Source organism: Cynocephalus volans, chromosome 17 (genome assembly GCF_027409185.1).
Source record: "Cynocephalus volans isolate mCynVol1 chromosome 17, mCynVol1.pri, whole genome shotgun sequence".
Lineage (NCBI taxonomy): Eukaryota > Metazoa > Chordata > Mammalia > Dermoptera > Cynocephalidae > Cynocephalus > Cynocephalus volans.
Window position 1 is genome coordinate 12,312,678 of NC_084476.1, and position 24,936 is coordinate 12,337,613.

A 24,936-nucleotide genomic window follows, 5' to 3' on the forward strand; every position below is an offset into this window, starting at 1 on the left:
CATCCTAAATGTATGTAGTTGACCAAAAAAACAAAAACCGTGGTCTGTTACTAAGGCCAAAAGATTCTTCTGGGAAGTTGAGATGGATCAGGTTTTTCCCAGTCTCATAATTCACCTATGTGACGTTGGCCTTTTTTGTTAGGTGGCAGTTGTAAAGTAATCACATGGGCTATTTGTCATGCTGTTTCTGAAGTATTTCCATATCTCAAATAGAGCCTCTTTGTTAACAGCTTCCATGCGGAAATTTCAAGAGCAGAATGAGACATTCCAAGCCAACAGAGCCAAAATGGCAGAAGGACTGGCTTTGGCATTAGCCAGAAAGGACCAGGTATTTTATATGTGGCACTGCCCAAGACTGCTAGACAGATTTCACTTAATGACATGATTTCAAAAATCCTGACATAAACCTGGTAGTAAATGCTTACAACCTAGGAAAAAATGAATGATATATAAATTTAAGTTTCATTTGGCCTTTTCTTGTAAAGTCAAGAAACTTTACAGTTTTAATTGTGAGATGTGTCCAGAATGTGAGAGTATCATTCTCTATATCTGTGTAGCTTTGTAATATTGAGAGAGGAAATAGCATCTCCCAAAATAAAGAGTCCCCAAATAAGGAAAAAGTTCTCTGCTTCTAAAAACCTGTTCCCAAGCCTAGACCCCCAAACACTTGCCCTTTATTGTGGAGAAGATGCTATCAAGCTAGTCATAATTCGTAATGTACGTAATTCTTCCAACATCTGTTCACAAGTTTCTTCAACCCCAGCCAGCTGAACACAAGGAAACTCCTATAATCTCAATAGAACCATCCACTGAAAGATGCTGAGTGAATGACAACAAGAAAGGAAAATAATACTATTACTGGCTGTTACAATAATTATGAAGTATATTTTATTCAAGATAATCAGTGGCATTTTAAATTTAAGATATGCCTCAGTATATTGTAATGATAATCCTAGTTGATTAAGACAGGGTTAGTTTATTATGTTTCATTCATACAAAAATGTATAATTTATTCTTTACAGTAGGTGGGATGGGTGGTTGGTTTTTTTTAAAGTGTGTATTTGTCATCTATATTTACTAGCCAGAAAAAAAATCATTCACCAATACTCAGTGGTAGAAGTGTATATATTGAAGAAATAATCTAAAATTGGTGGATTCTGATTGTAAACAATCAAGATATGGCCTTTCGTACTAATGTTTATTCCCCCCACCCCCCATTTTATCATTTGTGAGTAAGGGGCATAGTCCCTTTTCCTGTGACTTGTACCAAATGGCATAAAGCGTATTTTTAAAATCAAGATGACAAGGAAAATAACTTATCAGGGGCTGCTGAAGATCCTCCCCACTTTCAGTAAATTAATTTCTAAACATCACTTATAGTATTACCCAACTCAGCTGGTCCCAGCTTCCCACTCCCAAGAAATAACAGTACTCATGGGAAAACCTTCAGGAGTAAGCTGAAAAAGCTGCATAAGAACAGCAGATACAGCTTTGTTTGGGTGTCCTGCTTAGTAGAAATCTGCAGGCTTATATTTGTGATCTAGAATTTTACATAAAGTTTATTTTCTTCTCTTTTTAGGACTCTTGTTCTTAATATTAAGCCAAGTTAATGGGTTTTTTTAAATTTGCTTTTTTGTTTGTTTCCTTGGTTAGTTGCTTTCTGGGGGAAGTTGGTTGTTTTGTTTTCTGAAAATCTTGGTATTACAAAAACTCTTCCCTGGAAACTATACTTTTTTATTGTATTGTTTTAGGAATGGTCAGAAAAGATGGATCATCTTGAAAAGGTTAGTTCATCTTTATGTTTTTGTCTCATTATTCATATTGGTCTCATCTCTGGGGCTTGGAAAATGTTTTGTCCAGTAACCAAAGTACTGATTGCTATCACACCTCTTGGAAGTCGGACACTGAAAGATTAGATACTGACTTGAAAAGCTTGTGTCTTCATCTTTCTTGGTGGGTGTATAGGATCTCTTTTGTTTGCCCCTTCTAATAGGCTCTTCATCCCTCTCTTCCCTTTCTCTGCATACCTGAGGCTAATAGGGAAGGCATCATCAGGGCTGAAATACCCTCTGACTTCTGACTGGGTTCAGCTAGTGGGGAACATCAAAAGAACCATGCGTGGAAGAAGAGTGTGGTTAGGATGTGTGTGGAATCCCTCCAGCTTGATTGATCCCATGGCCAAAAGTCACAGCTTCTGTTGGACCTTTGGTTCACCCACTTGATGTAGTTTTTCTGTTTCTGGGTTTCTTGTAACCCCTTCATGCCCAACTGTTGCTACCACAGTGTCTCTTCTGGACTTTTTTACCCAGCCCACAGCTTGGTTAAGTCCCTTTATGAAACCATCTGTTTCCTGCTGGGGTCCTGATTGACACCATGGTAACATTAGGAATGCTTGATGGAGCAATGGGGAAGGAGGGCATTTCTCAACGCTCAGCCCTGAGCACATATGACAGCCTCATGGCCAGACACAGATGAGGAAAATTGATTATTCTAGCACCGTACCTGGTATAACACTGTGTAGGTGCCTTAAGTAATGTGTTCCTGACCCCCAGATATGAACAAGAAGATAAAATTCAAGCCTACAATTGGAAATACATTTTAATGTAATACATCTGCTGCCTAATTCATTCCTTGTTTTCATTGAGTACTCCTAAATTACTCTTCATGGTAGAAAAATTATTTCTTAGATTGATATAGTTAGTTCCAAAGTGTATTTACTGTTAATTTTATTAAAGAGATGAATTTTATTATTGCTTCATTCTTTCTATAAAGCAACAAGTTAAACCACTGATTTTCTTTGTGTATTCTGTAGAAATCTTAACTTTCAAGCTATCAGAATGCTTTAACATTTTTATATAAGGAACGAATTACAACAAAAGTCAAGCTATCTCCCAAAGAAACTTGGGTTTAAAAAAAATTCCCATTATATTGTGTTAATGATGGTCATCTTAAATATGGAGGTATGGGTTAGGTTAAGGTTTTCTTGTCTTAGAAGAAACTCTTAAGATTCTGGCAGTTGAAATGCTCATTGGACTGTTTTTTAAATTATGGTAAAAGGGATCCCTGTAGGAATGAATCAAATAAAATCTACTTTAATGCATTAAGGGTATTTTCTGTTTGTTTTGTTTTTTAGAAGGAAAGGTTTGGGAAATATTTTAGACCAGGAAAGAGTAATGAGACATCTATGTAGGTCTTTGAAGCCACTTTGATTTGTAGAGATGTTATTTAGAGATTTTTAATTTCTTTTCAGTCAAGAATTAGGGCTAGCTGGTTTGTTCAGTTGGCTAAAGCATGGTGTTGTAACACAAAGTCCACGGGTTCAGGGTTCAGATTCACATACCAGCCAGGTGAAAAAAAAATAAAGAGTTAGAAACTATAAGAGAAGAATTAGTCCTTAAGAGAGTCCATCTTGAGAAGCTACCCTTTAGTAACTTGTTGACACCAGTCATGTCTAATTTTTTCTTCTACTTGCTAACTGAAATCAGTTCTACTTAAATGCATTTAATTTTTTTAGGGCATTCAGTCTTACTCCAGGTTATTCATGTTTTCCAGTCAGTTCAGTGTGTCACTAAGAATAGATATGTAAAATGTGTATCTGGAACTGCTAGGCAGACTTAAGAAGTTTAAAGTTTTAAGTAATTATTCCTCTTGTTCCCCATATACATAATTAACATTTAAAACACATTCATTTTTATTCTTTTTTTTTTTGTCTTTCTTTTTTAGTTTTTCTATTTTATTTTTCTTTTCAAGCACATTCCTTTTTAACTTAAAGAATTTCTAAATAATGCCATGTTGGTCATATTACTGTAACATTTCCCATTATTAATGTATTATTATCTTTTTGCATTAGATTTCCTTAAGATTTTTCTTTATTAAGAACTCTGCTTGCATAATACAGATTTCTAATCTTTTAGTTGCCTGGATTGATATCTTCTTCTTCCAATAGGAGAAAAGGTTTCTGACAGCTCAGTTACAGGAAATAAAGAACCAGAGTTTAAATCTTTTCCAAAGGAGAGATGAAATGGATGAATTAGAGGGGTTTCAGCAACAGGAACTAAGTAAAGTAAAACACCTGGTATGCATTTTTGTTTTAGTATCTAAATACTGAATCCATGAGTATTTACTCTGATTTTGCTAGTTATCATTCTCTATTTGCTGATAAACATACCCCAGAGTCTTTGATATTGATCATATTTGTATGTTTTTAAATTTACTCAAATGGGAAAGTTCTGTTTAAAATTTATTTCTGTTTTTTTTTTTTTAATTGCTGGGCATATAAGCCTACAAAAATGTTGTAAAAGTTAGATAATTGGTCCAGGTTTTTTTTTAAGTGTGTTTCTTAGTGGTAGCCCAGTGAAACTTTATATCTTTGTGTCAGCTTTTAAAAAAAGAAGAAAGTCTGGGAAAAATGGAGCAAGAGTTGGATGCACGAACCAGAGAACTTAGTCACACCCAGGAAGAGTTGATGATCTCTAGTCAGATGTTATCAGACTTGAGCCAGAAGCTGGAAGAATTGCAGAGACACTGCTCAGCGCTGGAAGAGCAGAGGTTCTTGCTTGGTCTGTGGGACCCTGGGGAAGAGGTGTTAATAGCTCTGGCTCTAGCCCACCCACTTTTCTCCATTGCTCCTTACAACTTTCTGGTCTCAGTGCTGGCAAAGGCTTCTAGACTTGTCCTTACCTGCCTTAGACTCAGGGCCCACCCCCCTCTACTCCCACCCCAACCCCAACTCTAACCCTTCGCCTGCCTAAGCTCAGAACCATTCCAACCCTGCTGAGCAATTTAACTTAGTTTTGGTTTGTAAGCTATTTAGTCAGCAAAGGAAGATCAGGATTTCTTCCTTAAACTGGGTGGACTTTTTCTCTGGGTTTCTGCTTCAGAGAGAGCCAAGGAGTCTTTTCCATTGATAACCTTTATGTGGTTAATGATGTTTTCAGCACTGACACATAAGTAACCAGCTTTATTTTTCCTGTGAAAGAATGTGTCTTAGATGAGATATCCAATTTTATTCATTGTCTGCTTTCTTTCAATGAAGAGATCATGAGACATCTTCAAAAACAGGTGCAGAAAGTAAAATCATAGCCCTGGAACAAAAGGAACAAGAACTGCAAACATTCATTAAGCAGCTTTCCATTGATTTGCAAAAGGTAAGTAGAGTACGAAGAGTCAGCCTGAGTTCTTAGGAATCATGAACAGGGTAAAAACTGATTCTGTCAGAAATTTGCACCTCAGTGTTATCTGCTGAAACATATGTTTTTATACCATCCACACTGCCCTGTTTCCTGTGCTAGCCAGGCTACACACAGATGGAAATGGCCACAGAACTGAACAAGGGCTGCTTAACAGAAGAGGTCAGTATTGCCCTGACAAGAATTCTCCAAGCACACCGTTTGGGCTACTCAAATATGTCTCTAAAGTGCTACACAATGGACCATGAAATAAAAAAAAATAACAGTTGTGGTTGATGTGGCCAGGGTTTTACCTTTGACATAGTTGGCTCTAATCCAGTTTGTTGTACAGCACATAATCAAATGGTATCATTACAATTTGTTTTTCATTTGGTTAACGTACATTAATTGCTCCCCTACTCTAGGCCAGTGCTAAATTCGGAGAATATAAAGATAAACAATAATAATATTGAGTATAAAGTTTTATAATGTTTCATATTGTCATTTTGAGCAGAACAATTTGTATTATATAATTGTCCTTTGCACTGCAGGACATTTAGCTTTCCTGGCCTTTGGGTTCTCAGTGCCGGCAGCATTCATCACACTTTATTCATTGACAATCCAGCCTTTCCCCTCACATGACAAAACACTCCCTCTCTGGTGGTACCACCCACTCTACCCTCATCTCTTGATAAATGCTCAAGTGAGATTTTAAATGGCTCACTCTCTACATGGGTCTATAATTTTCTCCATATAGGTTTGTTATCTATTATTAAATTTATTCCTAGGTGTTGTTTTTTTTTTAACACCAATTGTAAATCGTGTTATTTAAAAATTTTTTTAAATTTGTTGCTGGCATATAGAAATGCTATTCTTTGTATATATTGGTTTTTTTGCATAGTTTTTAAATTCTTAAGTATACTAATGAATTTATAGATTCTTTTGAGTTTCTTTTATAGCAATCATATCATCTGTGAGTGAATATTGACAATTTGTTTCTTTTTTTCCAATTCTTATACCATCTTTTTTGGTCTCTGCCTTTTTCTTTTAGCTAAGATACCAGGTACAGAACTGAATATAATTTATAAAAGTATTGTTTTATTCTTGACCTCCAATGTTTTGTCAACAAATATTTTATTTTCTATTGATTTTTGTTTGGTTAAGGAAATTCCTTTCCATTTTTTTCCTAAGTCAATTTTATGAGGTCTGATGTACATACAACAAAATGCACACTTTTTAAGTGTACAATATGGTGAGTTTTGAGAAATGTATACCCATGGAACCACTGCCACAATCAAGATACAGAAAATTTCCATCACCCCACAAGATTCCCCTGTGTGCCTTCAGTCAGTCCCCAGCCCCAATCCCTGGAAGCCACTGATGTGCTTTCTATCACTATAGATAGAATTGCCTTTCCTAGAGTTTTATACGAATGATATTATACAGTATGTACTCTTTTGTGTTTGGCTTCCTTCACTTAGCATTATATATCTGAGATTCATTCATTGCTGTATGTACAGTGATTTATTCCTTCTTATTGCTAAATCATTAAGTAGTCCCTTACTTAGATATCCAATTTGTTTCTCCATTTATCTTTGACGGACTTTTGGGTTGTTTCCAATCTTTAGCTACTAAGAATTAAGCTGCTGTAAATACTTATGTACAGATCTTTTTGTGGCATATATTTACACTTATTTTGGGTAAATAATTAGGACTGAAATTGCTGGATCATATGGTAAATATATTTTGAACTTTATAAGGAAGTGCTATAGCTGTTTTTCAAAGCACTTATACCATTTTACATTCCCACGAGCAGTGACAATTCAGTTTGCTTTATCCTTGCCAACATTTGTCAGTCTTTTTAATTTAAGCGTTCAAGTGTGTATGTAGTGTTGTTTCATTGTGATTTTAATTTGTATTGATGACATGGAACATCTCTTCTTGTGCTTGTTGATCATTTGTGTGTTTTTTGTGAAATGTCCATTCAATCTTTTGCTCACATTTATTGGGTTTCTTATTTATTGGTTTTTTTCTTATTGAGATGTAAGAGTTCTTTTTAAATTATGGATACACGTCTTTTGTCAGATATATGAGGGTATTCAGAAAGTTCCTAGAAAAATGGAATTAAAAGATAATACAAATCTTTCCATGAACTTTTTGGAGACTCCGTGTGTGTATTACTAATATTTTTCCATGAATATGGCTTGCCTTTTCCATTTTCTTTACAGTGTGTTTGAGAAAACAAGTATTTAATTTGAGGAAGTCATAAATCTAATATTTTTTATTCATTCTTTCTGTGTCCTATTTTAAGAAGTCTTCACCTACCCAAAGGTCTCAAAAGATTTTCTTCTCTGGTATTTTCTACAACATTGGTTTTTAACGTATGATTCCTGAACTTTTGGTTTTCCTGAGACCCTTCAAGAGATCTATGAGATCAGAGCTACTTTCCTAATAATACTTGGATTTTATTTGCCTTTTTTCACCCTCATTCTCTCCTGAGTGGAGTTTTGCACAGGCTGCCTGACTTGTGGGGTTGCAGTAGACTAAATGCAGAACATAGGAAAACCAAGCTGTCTTCTGTTAAGCAAGACATTAGAAAGAGTGTCAAAAAGAGAAAACAGTGCTGCTCTAATCACTAAACATTTTTTGCATTGGAAAATACTGTCACTTGTCATAAAAATCTGGTAGTTAGATCAATATAATGGGTTTGTTATCTAAAATTAATAAGTATTTTTGAATATCCTGAGTTTTAATTTCTAATACAGTAAATATCAATAGATGTAACCCACATAACCAAAGCTTTCTGAATTCTTCAATAATTTTTTAAAGTATAGTGTTTCTAGGGCTGACCAGTTAACTCAGATGGTTAGAGCGTGGTGTTGTAATACTGAGATCAAGGGTTCGGATCTCTCCACAAGCCAACTGCCCTCCAAAAACTAAGTGAGCCTAAGACCAAAAGGTTTTTGAACCCCTGTTATAGAAGCTTTATGGTTTTAACTTATCTTTAGGTCTAGAATCCGTATTGAATAATTTTTAAGGATGGTATATGAGGTAAGGGTAGACGTTCAATTTTTCCCATATGGATATCCAGTTATTCCGGCACCATTTGTTGAAAAGATTATCTTCTCCCCATTAAATTACCTTAGTTCCTTTTCCCACAATCAATTGACCATAAATTTGTGGGACTATTTTCTGAGTTTGTAGTTCTGTTCCCTTTATATATATGTCTGTCCTTACGCTATCATACTCTCTTGATTATTGTCACTTTAGAGTAGGTCTTGAAATCAGGTAGTGTTAGTTCTCTGTATTCTTTTTCAAGATTACTGGGCTCCTTTAGGGCCTTTGCATCTATAAGTTTTAGAATCAGCTTGTCAATATCTACAAAAAAGGCTAGTGCGGTTTAGTTATTTAGGACAGGTGGTTAAATCTGGCCCCAATTACTCCATCATGGCTGGAAACCCCTTGTAATTTTCATTTGCTAAAAGTTCTCATCATAAATCGATGTTGAATTCTACCAAAAGTTTTATCTGTGTCTTTCGAGATATTTTTATTTTAAAATTTGCTACCTACTAGTTGCCTTGATTTTTGCTAATGTTATACCGACCTTGTATTCCTGGGATAAATCCAATGTGGTCGTAGATGGCTTTTAAGCCAACTGTGGAATTTTTTTTACAGATTACTAAATTTTGTATGGATATATTTTCTTTAGAATTTTTATTTTTATATTCACGAGTAATTTTCCTTTCAACTACGTTCTTGTTAGATTTTGCTATCAAGATTATGCTAGCTTCATGAAAGGATGGGGGATTTTCCCTCCTTTTGTGTGCTATGGAAAAATTTGTGTATGATTATAATTTTTGGGTCCATGAATGTTTGCTGTAACTTTCCATAAAAGCATTTGGACTCCATATTATCTTTGTGTGAAAATTTTAAATTCCTGAATAGATTTCTTTAATGTTAATAGATTTTTTCTAATTTTCTATTTCTTCCTGTCAGTTTTGTTAATTTATATTTTTCTACATAATATCTATCTTGCTATAAGTTCAATTTTGAGGCCATTATATTTCTTGTATCCTCTTCTTTTTAATTGCTACCCTCTCTTTGTTTATAGTATATTATTTGTGCATTTTCTATTTCTATTCTTATTTATTTTTGACAGATATCTGTCAGTTGGGAAACAAAACTGTACTTCAATTCTCTCCATTTTGTTTTTATTTAACCCTTAATTTCCAAAATTACACATTTTTGACTCTATTAGATAGCAGCTCCTGAGCTGCAGCCATTGTCTTTCCACTTCCAATCTGTACTATTCTTAACATAATATTTTTATGGAATTCATCTCACATTTTTTCTACTAAAGTAAATGCATTTACAATGAAGAAAAAAAAAAAGCCATGTTGGAAAGACTGAAAGGATCGCCAAGTAGCCAGAGCTCAGAGAGGAAGTGGAAGCGATGCTAGATGAGGCCAGAAAGGTCTGCAAGGGCCAGTGTGTGTAGAGTAAATAGTGAAAGTGATGTTCCATAAGTATTTGCTAGTGAATATTTAACAAGAACAGCAGCTTTTTATTGAAACATTTACCCTATACTTGGTTTTCAAGCACTTTACATATAGGACTCATCAAATCCTCACAACTGCCCTTGAGTTAGATATTTTTTTCCTGTTTTACAAATGATAGAGGGCCGACCCCGTGGCGCACTCGGGAGAGTGCGGCGCTGGGAGTGCAGCGATGCTCCCGCCGCGGGTTCAGATCCTATATAGGAATGGCCGGTGTGCTCACTGGCTGAGTACCGGTCACGAAAAAGACAAAAAAAAAAAAAAAAAAAGATAGAAATAAGCATCTGAGAGGCTAATTGATTTGTCCAAGGTCACACAACCGGAGTAAATGACAGGATTCAAACTCGTGTCTCTCTGAATCAAATGTCCACACACTCAGTCCTGTTGTGGTCTGTATTCTAGGACTGGAACTGTGAGGCCCAGGCTTGGCTAGGGAATAGGTGAGAAGGGTGATCATTAGGAAAGGGGCAGGTATGGCATCTGGGAGCGTGGCTCAGTGACTATGCCGGTAGTCCACATCAGGTGCTGAGGGCCTGAAGTATAATCGCCAGACTAGAGAAGTGGGTTGCCTGTGGGATATATCTCACAAGAAGACTAAATGGACCTTGGTGCCTGATTCTTTGTCTGTCCCTAACTTTGCCTGACACAGTGACTTGTGTAAGATATGTTTGTTGTTTTGGTTTTCATTGGAAGGGGGCACCTGTTTCTCTCTCGATTTCAGGTTGATGTGTAGTAGAACAAGTACAAGCTTTGGATCCAGAAGACCTGGGTCTGAATCCTTAATCTGTCAATATAGATTTGTGCCATTGGGCTAGTCCCTCAGCTTCAGTTTCCTTGTAAATGGACACAGTGAAGAGTGGTTGAAAGGACCAAAGATAATAAGAAGTGCTTGCACATGCTCTGCAAGCTATAGCTGCTTCTGCTGTTGTTGCTATACCATGTGATTACAGTTACTACTGTTGCCGTTATTAACATTATTAATAAGAGATCTATCAAGGTGGGTCAACTTGGCCAAAATTGTGTTTTTCTTTCCTATCAAACTTGCTCTCCTTCCTGTGTTATCTGCCTTGCATAATGTTACCACTGACCTACGCATCTGAGCCACAGACTTGGGCATTGTCTTCACCTCTTCTTTCCTCCTCACCCATCCTCCTGGTCATGCTGAACTTGTTTGTTAACTCTTTGCACATGCTGCCTATTAGCTGGGATGTTTGTTCCTCTCCCATCCTCTTCCACCTGGACTTGCCTGTTCAGGAGACCTGTGTCCTTCTGTCGCAGTGTAATTGTATTGTTATATAATTAGTTGTGTGTGTGTCTGTCTCCACCACCAACCTCCATGCTTTTGTGGGTCAGGAAATGTGCCTGGTTATATCCCCAGAAAACAAGTTTAGGCTTGACCAAAGTTTTTTGAATTGTGGGGTCATGAACCCATTCTTCAGACTTCCCCTCTACTACCTCTATTGTCACCCCATAAGAATTCAGAATCACAAGTGCCTCTTCCCGAACCTTCAGTCCAGGTTGTGCATGTTATTCTGAGGAGAGATTGGCCAGGTTGCAAGCTGAACGTGAAAGTCTGTGGCTTGAGATGGTAAGCATAAAATGAGGGAAGATGAAGGAGTAGAGTATATGTGAGGAGGTGATGCCATATGATCTTTTTTGTGGAGGAAAATGGGCATCCTCAGTGGATGCAAGGACCACTAGGGATCTAAGAACTTGTATATTCAAAGCTTCGTAGACCCTCTCCTCTGCCATTGAGCAGCATTTGAAGATTGGTAGTAGTGAAAAGAACAATGTCCCAACCCACCACCACTATTAGCACTGCAAAAGAGAAAGACTAAAATAAAATGAACAGCTGTTGATCTGGGGCCAAGATGTGAGAGGCACAATGGCTCTGCTGTAGCCTCTGTGCAGTGAGCCAGTGTGAATATCATCATTTGTTTCAGAAGTTCTCTCTTTGGTCTTAAAGCAGCTAAGCTGGCATTTTTGCTGCTTTGTCCAGTCCCTTGAGTTTCCAAGAGCATTGTTCTGTAGGTCGTTGCAGGGCAGGCTGGGAGCTTCTTGGGTGGGTTAGCTCTTCTCCCTCTGCCAGGTAGGTAGGTAATGGCTTTTTCCTTCCTGGATTATCAGTTCCTTAAACTGGGGAGAGTGTTTGCCTCTTGCTGGGCTAGGTCTGAACTGGATCCCTGAGTGTCATTGGGTTCTGATCTTACGTCTTCTGTGTCCCATTCTCAGAGATTTCCTGGCTGTATGTTCTTCTAGGATACAGCTGAGAATAGAATTTCTGGGAAATGTGATGGCCCAAGAGGAGATAGGCAGGGAGGGAGAGAGGGATTACAATATAATGTGATCTCTGCTTTCACCTGCAGGTCACTGCTGAAACTCAAGAGAAAGAAAAACTCATCACACATTTGCAAGAGAAGGTTGCATCCTTGGAGAAGAGACTGGAACAGAACTTATCAGGGGAAGAACATGTGCAAGAACTCCTGAAAGAGGTAACTTCCACTTTCTTTGTTCCAGCTGGTGTTGGAAAGTCAGTCATGACTCTTGTGATCTTGGAAACCCTGGAGTTTCAGAGCTGGAGGGTCAGCAAACAGCATGATGAGAAGCACACTCTCTCCAGGTTTGGGTTGTCCTGCCTACAGCAAAAACAGCGTCACATCCCCTTTGGGTGAAGTGCTTTTCTCAGGGAAAAAGGAGAGCTTTGTTCAGAGGCATGTATGAATAGATAGCATCCTGATCACTAACAAACTGCACCTAGTGATTGATGCCACTTGAGCTGTCTTGTCTTCCTGCACTGCCCCCATCCCCACCCTTTTGCACTCTCCATTGGCCAAGGAAACAGCCACCATCTGCCCTTTGGCATTAGCAAGAATTATCTTAGGCAGTGCTCTCTTCTTAGTTGAGGGAGGCTGTTCAGCAACTGGCCTCTTGCCCTGTGGTGTCGGTGAACTTTCTCATTAGGCCTGAACTTATTGTCTGCCCACATTCTGCTCCTCCTCCTCTTTGTATCCCAATGATTGGCCTTACCGTGACAAAGGTGACAAAGCGAAGGCCTTGGCACTCATCCCAGGTTAGACCCTCACTTCCTGTCTTCATTCAGTTTCAACTAAATATCTCCATCTCCACTGCTACTGTCATACTTCAGGATTTCCAGCACCTCTACCCTAGTATATGTCAGAAGTCTCCAGACAGGCCTACCCAGCCTCAGTCTTCCCTCACCCTGTTACACAGTTTTCCATGCTCACTGCCAGACTGGTCTTCCTAAACGACATTTCTGACCAAGTCACTCTGTATTAGTCCGTTTGTGTTGCTTATAACAAAATATATGGAACTGGGTATTTTATAAAGAAAAACGACATTTATTGCTTACAGTTTCTGAGGCTGGGAAGTCCAAAGTCCATCTGGTGGTGGCAGCAGCGACCTGGGGGTCTCACATTGCAAGATGGTGGAAGCAGAGAGAGAAAGACAGACTCTCCTCTTCTTTTAAAGCCCTCAGAACCACACCCTTGACCACCATTTCTAATCCATTCACTACTACACGGTCCTACAAGCCAGTTGCCTCTTCAAAGGCTCCACCTTCCAGATACCATAATCAGATTTCCCACTCTCTTAACAGTCACAGTGGAGGCTAAGTTTCTAATACATAAAACTTGGGGGACACAATTCAAGCTTCAGTGAATTTTGGGGGGACATAATTCAATTCACTACACACTCCCTAAACACTTCCATAGTTCTCTTAAACAGTCTACAGTGAGAATAAGGTAGGTTCTAAGGTATATATTGATTTCTAGAATCAGACTGCCTATATTTGTAACTTGCCTCTTCTACTCACTAGCTTGTGACTTAGAGCAATTAAGTTAATCTCCTTGTGTTTGTTTCTTCCTCTGTAAAACTGGTTTTATTAAAGCACCAAACTCAATAGTTGTTAGGATTAAATGAGTTACAGTAGGTGAAGTGTTAGAATGATGATTGGAACATAGTGGGATCTCAATATATCTCAGCTATTATTATAATTATTATTGTGCTGTCATTATCATAAAGTTTTGTGTACAAAGGAGTTACTTAGAGAGTTTGTTTAAAGTATATATCCCTGGCTCTACCCCCAGAAATTCTGATTTTAATAGGCCTGGAGTAAGGCCTCAAGTTTAACAACCACCCCAGGTAAGTCTAATGCTAGGGTTTAGAAGATCCCCACTTTGAAAATTGTCGCCTACAGAATAAAGTTCAAACTCCTCTTTTTGCAGCATTGAAGAGCCTGTCAATTATCTGGCCCTTTTGCCTAACTTTCTAGTCTTGACCTAAACCCATTATTACTTTGGCGTCTGAGGAGTTGTATATCCCTGAATGAAGCAGGCTATTCCCATTTCCATTGGTCACCCCTCTGCCTGGGATGTCCCCCAGCCCCCGTGAGTGAGGAAGCCTTCACTTGCCCTGTGGCAGTGAGTATCTCCCTCTTTGTGGGCACTTATAGTCCTCTATTGTATAATTTTCTTTTGTTAATCTTGTGCCCCAGCCTCAAGGTCAAAGGACTGTGTCAAATTTATCAGTGTATACTTTATCACATGTGAATTATATCTCAGCTGGGTTTTTTAAATGTATTTGTGTCCATTGTGCCTAGCACAGATCATAGTATGCTGTGGATAACAGTAAGTATATATTCAATGGAGAAATGTCTACTTTCTTTTACTTTTCTTTCAACTTACAGAAAACAGTTGCTGAGCAGAATTTGGAGGATACCAGACAGCAGCTCTTGGTAGCCAGAAGCAGCCAAGCCAAGGCCATTGATGTCCTGGAGACTCGGGTACTGACCTTGCTCCCAGTGTTTCCTGCATTTGGGGGTAACCTGGCTGAATGACATCGTGTGCCTGAGAATCCCCTTGGTCAGAGTTTTTTCATTTAAAGGGACTTTTGGGGTCTTACTTATTACAGGGTGTGTTATTTTCTCCATTCTTGCCACGTTGCCGTCACTGTTCCACACAAAGTTGTTCTCTTGTTTATTTATTCTCTTTTATCTCCATTGGCCTCCCTCCCGAATGTCCACACACTCAGTCCTGTTGTGGTCTGCATTCTAGGACTGGAACTGTGAAGCCCGGCTTGGCTAGGGAATAGGTGAGGAGGGTGATCGTTAGGAAAGGGACACATGTGGCATCCAGGAGCATGGCTTGGTGGCTATGCCAGAAGTCCACATTAGGTGCTGCGGGCCTGAAGTACAGCAACCAGACTGGAGAAGATGGTTGCCTGTAGGATATATCTCACAAGAAGACTAAATGGATCTTGGCTCTTGATTCTTTGTCTGTCTCTAACTTTGCCTGACTCAGTGACTTGTGTAAGATGTGTTTGTTGTTTTGGTTTTCACTGGCAGGGGTCACTTGTATCTCTCAAGTTCAGGTTGATGTGCGTTGGATCCAGGTGACCTGGGTATGAATCCTTGATCCCATTAAGGGAGTAGGAGACCATTCAAATGCAGTTAATATAGATCTGTTCAATATTGGGTTATCTTAAAATGAGTAGCATTGTTTTGTGTGCATATATTTTTAAACATTAATGTAAATGATACGACTATGGTTTTGTCTTCTCTGTTCGTTTTGACCACTCCATCTTCCATGTGTATCCACTTCACTGTACTTACCTACTCTACATTGTAGTTATCCACTAGATGTTAGACACCCAGATTGCTGCCTTCTTCCTGCCACCACAGATTACACTGCAGTGAATGACCTGTTCCTTTCTCCTTAAGGATGATGGAAAATGTTTATAACCTAATGGGATGAAGTAGGACAAGAGTGTTCCCAGAGGGCTATACCTGGCTTTCCTCCTCCAGTATGCATGAGGATTCCTATATCTGCATCTCTGCCTTTCCCAGCATTGGCATTTCCCAGCCTTTTAATTTTTTGCCAGTTTAATGAGTGTGAAGTGGTATTTCATTGCTTTAATTTGCATTGCTATGGTTATTAATGAATTTGACCATCTCTTAGTCTTTGGAGTTTCTGCCTTTGGAATTGCCCATTCATATCCCTTACATGGTTTCTTTGGTGCTTTCAGTCTTTTACTATTTGATTTGTAGGATTTCAAGTACTATATACTATATTCTAGTTCCTAGTCTTTTGTCAGTTTCAGTACTGAACCTGTCTGTTAACTTCATCCATCTATCCACATTGAAAAGAAATTCTTAAGTTTGATGTAATCAGATTCATTAATTTTTTGCTGTGTGGTTTGAAGTTGCATTTTAAAATCCATCCCTGACTGGACAGTTAGTTCAGTTGGTTAGAGCACAGTGTAACACCGAGGTTGAGGCTTCAGAGCCCCATTCCAGCCGGTTGCCAAAAAAAAAAAAAAAAAATTCATTCCTGCTACCAAGTCACAGAGATCTTCTTCTGCATTTTCTTTCTATTAACTTTATAATTTTATCTTTCACATAAAAGATCTCTAATTAATTTATATAGTGTCTTTGTATGTAGTTTAGATAGGGATCCAGCTTTATTTTTCTCCATATTTTTCAACACCGTTTACTAAACAATCTGTCCTTTCCACTTTGATTTCCCATGCTACCTTTATCATATATGAAGTTTCCATATGTTCACAGGTCTGTCTGTGCATTCTCTAATACACTGGTCTGATTGTCTTTTCTTGTGCAAATTCTGCAATGTCTACATTATGTCTCAGTATCCGATATGACAAGTTCTCCCTTTCTTTGAAAGTTGACTTAACTGTTTGTGGACTTTAAAGTTTTTATTTAAAGTTATTGTAAGTTTTGGGGTTCCTAAAATAGTCAACCTGAATTTTTATTGGGATTGCATTAAATGTATAGACTATTTGGAGAGAATTGCCATTTTTATAAGACTAAGTAACTCCTTCCAAGAATGTAAATAAATTTCATTCATTCAGATTTTTTGTGTGTGTTCTTTTCCAAAATTTTATATTTTTTTCCCAGTAGATATCTTACTTTCTTGGTTAAGTTATTAATTCCTAGAAACTTTGGAGTTTGTGTTGATACTATGATAGTGTAATTGAAAACAAGATACTACCATCACAGTATAAATTTTTAATTGGTTATTTCTGGTTATTCTAGAGAAATGCCTTTTTTTTAAAGTTGTTCTTGGATATTCCATCCCTGCCTGAACTCTTACTCTAATATTGTATAATTTCTTTTGTTTTTTCCTAGGCAGATAATTATATTATCTGTAAATAATAACACCTTGATTTTCTCCCTTCCAGTCTTTCTACCCCTTGTTTTTTTGTCCTTCTAGCCTTGGCAAGGAGGTCCTGTACTATATTAAGCAATAGCAGTGCTAGTGGGAATTCTTATTTGATTCTCAGTCTTAAAGGGAATGTGCCTGAAGTTTCTTCATTTGGTACAAAGTTTGCAGTAGGTTTTTGGAATTTAATCTTTACCGAATTAAGGAAGGATTTGTTTGTTTTTTGAAATCATAAATATGTAGAAATGCACTGATTGAAAAAAATTATTTTTTTTTTCCTTTTGTCTGTTAATATGGTGAATTACATTCATAGATTTTCTGATGTTGAACTTTTGTTGCATTGCATTTCTGCTGATAGCTACTTGATGTATTATTTTAATAATAAATGTCTGACTTTGGTTAGCTAATATTTAAAATGTTTACATCTACATTTATAAGTTGAATGGGCTTATAATTACTTGGCTGTAGAATCATGCTACACCATCCTTGTAAAAAGAGCTGGGCAGCTTTTGTGCTTTCCATTTTCTGAAAAAAATTTTATTAAGATACAATTTATTTAAAATTAATACCTATAAAAATTTGGTAGAATCCACCTATAAAAACATCTATATCTTTGATTACAATTTCAATCTTTATTACTTATTAGTCTAAGTTTTCTATTTCTTTTTGATTCAATTTGGCATTTTTTCTTCCTTCCACAGTTTATCCATTTTATCTTGGTTTTTGAATTTATTAGTTTCTAATACTCTTAAAATGTAGACATGTGATAGTATATTTGCCTGTAATAAATAATACATATATACAGTAACACTGTTTTCTTTTTTAATCTCTGTTGTGTCCCCATGTTTCTGTATTTTGTTAATTTGCATATTCTTTTTTTCTTGATTAGTCTTGCCAGAGGACTATCTCAGGATTGGGCAGACTATGACCCTCAGGCTAAATGTTGCTAAGAGACAGCCCATTCATTTTCATATTATCTATGGCTGCTTTCTTGCTACAGTGGCAGAATTGAGTACTTGTGACAAAGACCATATATTTATTGGCTCTTTACATAAAAAGTTTGCCAGCACCTGAACTATCTTATTAATCTTTTGAAAGAACCAGCTTTTGGTTTCATCTGCTCAAGTTTTTATTCTCTTTTTGTGTTTCTTCCCTTTATTATTTTTTACTTCCTATTTCTTTAGGTTTGTTCCATTCTTTTTCTTTTTTTTTTTTTTAAAGATGACTGGGAAGGGGATCTTAACCCTTGGCTTGGTGTTGTCAGCACCACGCTCAGCCAGTGAGCGAACTGGCCATCCCTGTATAGGATCCAAACCCGTGGCCTTGGTGTTATGAGCACCGCACTCTCCCGAGTGAGCCACAGTGGCCCTTCCGTTCTTTTTCTAATTTCTTGAGTTGAATGCTTAGCTCATTTTTAACATCTTTCTTATTTCCTGATAAATATATTTAAAACTATATTTTTTTCTAAAGGTTGTTTTGTTTTATTATAGTTTAGTTCTATTTCTCAATATCCTTTTTTTTTTATTGTGCGAAAATATTCATAATACAAAATTTAACATTTTAACCATTTTTAGGTGTACAGCTCAGTGGCATTAAGTATACGCTCACTGTTGTACAGCCATAACCTCCATCCACCTCCAGAACTTTTTTATCTTCCCAAACTGAAACTCTATACCCATTAAAACAATAATTCCCGATTCTCTCCTACCCCGAGTCCCTTGCACACACCATCCTGTTTTCTGTCTCTATGTGTGGCACTACGGCAAATGTCGGAATCCTGCTGACTGGGCCAATTGTCGAGCTAGGGCTGAGTCTGGAGCTCACAGACCCCTCAAGCCCGTTGTCCAGACTGGGTCACAAACCCTTCACATACCAGGCCGGGTCACCAGACCTCTCACACGCCAGGCTGGGTCCCCAGACCCCTCACATGCCAGGCTGGATCACCAGACCCTTTACACCCAGGTCTATGAACTAGGTAACTGGCAAACAGGTCCTTGGAAGCCATAGGTTGGAACGCATGGCCTCTTGGTGTGGCCGCCACCCGAGGCAGTTGCCAGCCGAGGTGGTGGCACTGTGCATGCGCACCAACTCCACCCACCCACACACACACACACACACACAATTTGTTTAGTGAACCACCCCCAACTGGCCCTGAGGCGAGGGGAACCTGATTAAATTATTCTATATTTGAGTACTCTAGGTCCCTCATATAGGTGGAATCAAACAATATTTGTACTTTTGTATCTGACTTATTTCAGTTAGCATGTCTTCAAAGTTCATACATTTTGTAGCATGTATCAGAATTTCATTCCTTTTTAAGGATGAATAATATTCCATTCATCCATTGATGGACATTTGGGTTGTTTCCACCTTTTGGCTATTGTTAATATTGCTGCCATGAACATTAGTGTACAAGGATAATTTCATTTCTCTTGGTTATATATCTAGGAGTAGAATTGCTCTGTGAGTTAGCATATGGCCCAGCAGTTGTACTCCTTAGGTATATAACCTTTTGAGGTTCTGAATCTTTCTTGAGCTCTATCTCTAAATTGAGACTTGGGTAGATGTTCTCTGAACCCAGGAGTTCAAAAGAGTAGGTTTTAGTCCTGTCTCTACCACTAATAAAATATGTGGTCATGGACAAGTAACATTATTATTCTCCTCTATGAAAATAGTAACCATTTCTCATGGGGTTGTTTTAGTTAAATCTTACATATGAATGTATGTGAGGAACCTAAGCCTTAAAAGTATCCTTCTGTCCTTGTGTACCTTCCTCTCCTTCACCACGCTGCTTGTGCTTACGTTTTGATGATAAAGCTCTCCAAAGTCAGACCTTATTCAGTAATCAAGAGGGCTTTAGAAGAGAAATTGGCAGATAGCTTTAGTCAGATAAAAATGCCAAGTGCAGCTCAGTACTGGACTGTGACTCCCTTGAGGGCCAGGCTGTGTCTATCCTGCTCACTGAGCATCCTTGGGTCCTGGCATGTAGTAAGACTTAGTCAATATTTGTGGAATGAATAAAACCTAAATTTGTATTGTGAGCAGTAATCCCACCTTTGGGAATCTATCCTAAGGAAATGATTTAAACCAGGTCAAAAAATTCTGTGTGAAGATGTTAACTGTTACATTATTTTAGATGGAAAAAACAAAAAACAACCCAAGTGCCAACACAGTAGGCTAGAGGTTCAATAAATTATGAAAAAGTCTTTGAGGAAATTGTAATCTCAGATCTGAAGATTACATGGAAATAATGAAGGAAATTTATGAATGAGGAAAATAATACAAAGTTTTACATTGTTTTATTAAAACCATATATGAAGTTACAAAAAACTGTATATAAAGCCATAAAAAAAGACTGGAAAATAGACATTTAGAATGCTAGTGTTTTATAATGATAGAATTATGGGTATCTTTTTTTCTCATTTTACATTTTTCTCTAATGTACCTGTTTTATTATTTAAATTAGTTTGCATTTTAAAGCCCTTTATTACTACTCTTCAGCTTCTTTGAACAGAAGGAATGCTTTTGTTTCATTCTTAGGTGGAAGAACTAGAGCAGAGCCTGCAGGCCTCCGAGGAGAAGCTCAAGCAGAGCAGGGAGGTTGTGGCTGCCCAGGAAGCTCAGATCCAAGAGCTTGTAAGTGGTTATTGTAGCTGCTGTATCACAGGTCCTTGATGCTTTCCCTTTGTGCCTTTACGAGATTCCCCAAACTCACTCCCAACTTCTGGAATGCTGTCTGGGCCTGACCTTAGATACAGTTGTAGTGCTGAATGTGAGCAGGCAGCAGCAGCAGGCAGAGGAAATCAGGACCTGCTCGAGGGTCTGAGTCACCCAGAGAGGTGGACTGACTGGCTAATTCCCACCTGACATCCAGTCTTTGGGCTCAGCCCAGTCCTGGGGTGTTAGAGGTGGGAGCTCCACTAGGAGTCAGACCTCAGTTTGCAATCAGGTGTGGAGAACAGGTCTAGACTCCCCCTTAGCCAATCATCACAGCCCCAGGTGGGGTGTTGAGTTAGAAGCTAGGGAAATAAAAGCAGCCAGCATTTATTTCATGTTTGCCATGTCCTAGGCACTGTGCTAACTAAGTGCTTTGCACATGTTTTTGTTTAGTCCTTGCAGCAGACCTAAGAGGTGTGCACTATCATTCTTATCACCTAGAGTAGGCAGGCTCAGAAGGATTGGGTCACTAGCCCATGGTCTCACAGCCAGTAAATGGTAGACCCCAGATCTTTCTATCTCAAAGCCCTAGTTCTTCACCACTGTATTATACTGCTTCCCCAGGGAAAAGCCTCAGCCATAGAGGCAGCATTGGGTAGCATGAAGGAGGCCTGTGTCTGAGCACTGGTTGGTGCCCAGAGCCGTCCCCACACACCCTGAGGGTGGAGTGATGGCATCAAGACCAGTGCCAGACTCCAGTGCTGGGGCAGAGGGGAGAGCTGTTTCTGTTGGACACTCACCTTTGCGTCACTAAGGACCAGATAAGGTCCCCCTCTGAAAACCATTATCACTGTGACTAACTGTTCTCTGGTTTCCCCACTGGCTGCCACAAATAAGGAGAGCAAACACACGCAGCAGCAGGCCCTGGCTCTGGAGCAGCAGTGTGCAGAGCACACCCGTGCCCTGGAGGCTGAGATCGCCGCCCTGGAGAGAGTACGAGTGGCCGAGCAGACGGCTGCGGAGCACGCAGTGGTGAGTCTGGGCCTGCACGGCTTGCTGACAGGAAGCTCAGCCCCCTCTGAACTAGGGGACCACTTTATAGAGCAGTTCTTATTTTTCCAACAAGACACCTGCTCATGAGACTGGATATAAAAAGGCTGGTTTTTATTTTTTTATTTTTGTTATTTATTTATTTATTTATTTTTTAAAAGATGACCAGCAAGGGAATCTTGACCCTTGACTTGGTGTTGTCAGCATCACACTCACCCAGTGAGCTAACCGGCCATCCCTATATAGGGATCCAAACCCGTGGCCTTGGTGTTATCAGCACCACACTCTCCCGAGTGAGCCACGGGCCAGCCCAAAGGCTGGTTTTTCAAAAACACAAAACAGACGGGTTTTCTTTTCTTTGGGCCCAACAGTGACTTCCTGGTCCTTTCTGACTATTTCCCACAGCTGCTTTTTGTTGTCTTTCTTTTCTTTTTTTTTTTTTTAAAAGATGACCGGTAAGGGGATCTTAACCCTTGACTTGGTGTTGTCAGCACCGCACTCTCCCAAGTGAGCCACTGGCCGGCCCTGCTTCTTGTTGTCTTTCTAAATCGCGTGTTGGGGCCGGCCTGTGGCTCACTCGGGAGAGTGTGGTGCTGATAACACCAAGGCCACGGGTTCGGATCCCATATAGGGATGGCCGGTTTGCTCACTGGGTGAGCGTGGTGCTGACAACACCAAGTCAAGGGTTAAGATCCCCTTACCGGTCATCTTTTGAAAAAATAAAAAAAAATAAAAATAAAAAAAATAAAAAAATAAATCGCGTGTTGTTCCTCCCTAATGGCTTCTCCCTTTCCGTGGCCCCTCTCCCTATTCCATACTTGAGAATCATATACTTTATTCCTTCTTCAGAGGAGTTTTTTAACTGGTTCTCTCTTCCTCAGTCCCACTCCCATTCTCATCTCCCACCCCTGCAGTGACCAGCGGGGGGAAAAAGGCATTTTCAGAAGTACCATGTTAAAAAAGATAGGACTATGCCCAGGGGAAATATAATATGGTAGTTAAGACCTTTTCTTTTTTGTATGTTCTTCTCAATTTTCAGAGAGAGCTGGAACAAGAAAATGCAGCCCTTAAAGAAAGCAGGAATGAATGTGAGCATTCTTTACAACATCACCAATTTGAACTAAAGAAGCTAAAGGTATTTATCTAATTGAATCAAAGACGTTTCACCAACGTGTTCTTATTTTTACATGTGTATTCGGAGCAGCCAAGTGAAAGTCCCATACTTACAGTGGAGGAGTGGAGCTAACATTTGTCCAATAGCTTTTGTTAGGCAGCTGTTAGAAGTTGTCACCTCATTAAGTCATCTCAAGGGATCCAGGACAGAAGGAAGTTATGACCATTTAGCAGTTAATATCTTTGAGATTCCAGGTGTAAGTCATTTGTCCACATTCTGTAGTTAGGTGGAGGAGGTGCTGGTCTGACTTTTCACCCCACCAGAGGCCCAGCCCTGCCTCTGTGTCCTCCTCCATAGCTTTCTGGAAGTAACGCTGCCAGAGCACCACTCTGGCTGATTTGTCCAGTGAGACTAGTCAAACAAGGCCTTACAAGATCATGAGGACCTTCGTTTGTTTGTTTGTATCAGGGAGTGTGTACAAAAATGAAGAAACAATCTGCTGTAGTGTTATCCTTTCCTTTCTGCAAACTTGGTGCTTTAGTCAGATGCCACCTCCTTCATTCCCTGGACGTAGCTGGATGAAGAGGAGAGAGAGATTCTGCCACTTTCTTATAGGCCTCCAGGCTCCCCTTTCACAGCACCCTTGGTTTGTGGGCCATTATAATACTTGTCCACCTTGGTCATGACACAAAGTGCACGTCATTTGACAGAGATCTTCTCTGAGAATGTCCATAGCTGAGTGCCTGCACCTTGCAAGCTTTCAGCAATAGTGTCTGATATGTCACTGAGGCACTAATGCAGTAGTGCTGCATTGTGGGAAGCATATACTTTAGAGTCAGATGTTTTTTCATGCATTCCTTCAACAAACATTAGAGTACCTGGAAGTGCCAGGTATGTGCTGGGATGTGGCAATGAACAAAACAAAGTTCCTGCCCTGTGGGGCTTGTAACTGGAGACAACAAACAAATGATAAATAGTAATAAATTCTATGAAGAAAATAAAGCAAGGGGAAAGACAGACAGCAGAGAGAAGCGGCCTTTTTAAATATGGTAGGTAGGCCTGACTGGTTAGCTCAGTTGGTTAGAGTGTGGTGTTGATAATACCAAGGTCAAGGGTTCGGATCCCTGTACTGGCCAGCCTCCCTCCAAATAAAAAAAAGTAGACATAAATATGGATGTTGGGGAAGGCTTTGGTGACATTTGAGCAAAAGAGCTGGGTAATGAGAAGGGACAGCAATGTGGATATTTGGGGAAGGAATATTCCAGTCAGAAGAAATAGCAACTATAAAGGCTCTGAGGCAGGCAAAAAAGCTTGGTCTGGTCAAAGAACAGCATGAAGGCCAGTGTGGCTGCAGTATAGTGGCTGACAGTGAGGAGGGAGACAGGGATTAGAAAGTGTCACAGGGGCCGGCCCCATGGCTTACTCGGGAGAGTGTGGCGCTGGTAGCACCGAGGCTGCAAGTTCAAATCCTATATGGGGATGGCCAGTGCGCTCACTGGCTGAGCGTGGTGCGGACAACACTGAGACAAGGGTTGTGATCCCCTTACCGGTCAAAAAAAAAAAAAAAAAAGTGTCACGGGAAAGGGACTGGCCGGCCCATGGCTCATTTGGGAGAGTGTGGTGCTGATAACACCAAAACAAGGGTTAAATCCCTTTACCGGTCATCTTTTTAAAAAAAGAAAGTGTCATGGGAAGCCAGGGTGGGTTTTATGCAGAAAATTGACCCTTAGAAGGTTGATTTTAAAAGGATTTCTCTGGCTGTGTCTGGAGAATGTTCTGTAAGGAAAGCATGGGCAAAAGCAGGAAGACCTTGTAAGCGACTTTTTAATGATCCAGGCCAGAGGTGACAAGCATGTTAGTATCGGGTTTGGGAAGTATTCCTATTTAGGACATATTTTAGAGATGGAGCTTTTAGGATTTGCCACTGATTAAATGAAAGGAATGTGATAAAAAGGAATTGGAGATGACTTCTAAGTTTGGTTTGTGTAACTTGTGGTTTCTCAACTTCAGCACTGTTGACATTTGAGGCTGGATAACTCTGTGTGGGGATTATGTTACAAATGTGCATTGTAGGCTTTTTAGGAGCATCTTGGTCTACTCACTGGATGTCAGTAGCCACCCCTACTAATGACACCCAAAAATGTTGTCCAAATATTGCCAAGTGTCTTTTGGGGGGCAAAATTGCTCCAAAAGAG

At 39.2% G+C, this 24,936-nt stretch overlaps 1 protein-coding gene across 9 annotated transcripts in view; it reads left to right on the forward strand.

Annotated features, from left to right (window-relative positions):
• Positions 1-24,936, forward strand: part of GOLGA1 (golgin A1) — a 54,255-nt gene that overhangs the window by 10,073 nt on the left and 19,246 nt on the right. For all 9 annotated transcript variants that reach the window (XR_010022180.1, XM_063082103.1, XM_063082106.1 and 6 more), the window contains 10 exons: positions 231-328; positions 1,752-1,784; positions 3,947-4,075; positions 4,379-4,548; positions 5,036-5,147; positions 12,091-12,216; positions 14,430-14,525; positions 20,461-20,556; positions 21,475-21,609; positions 22,667-22,762. Coding sequence is in view for 8 of the 9 variants with exons in the window: in XM_063082103.1 (XP_062938173.1) it covers positions 231-328; positions 1,752-1,784; positions 3,947-4,075; positions 4,379-4,548; positions 5,036-5,147; positions 12,091-12,216; positions 14,430-14,525; positions 20,461-20,556; positions 21,475-21,609; positions 22,667-22,762 (1,091 nt within the window). In the remaining variant the exon portion in view is untranslated. The remainder of the gene's footprint in view (positions 1-230; positions 329-1,751; positions 1,785-3,946; positions 4,076-4,378; positions 4,549-5,035; positions 5,148-12,090; positions 12,217-14,429; positions 14,526-20,460; positions 20,557-21,474; positions 21,610-22,666; positions 22,763-24,936) is intronic.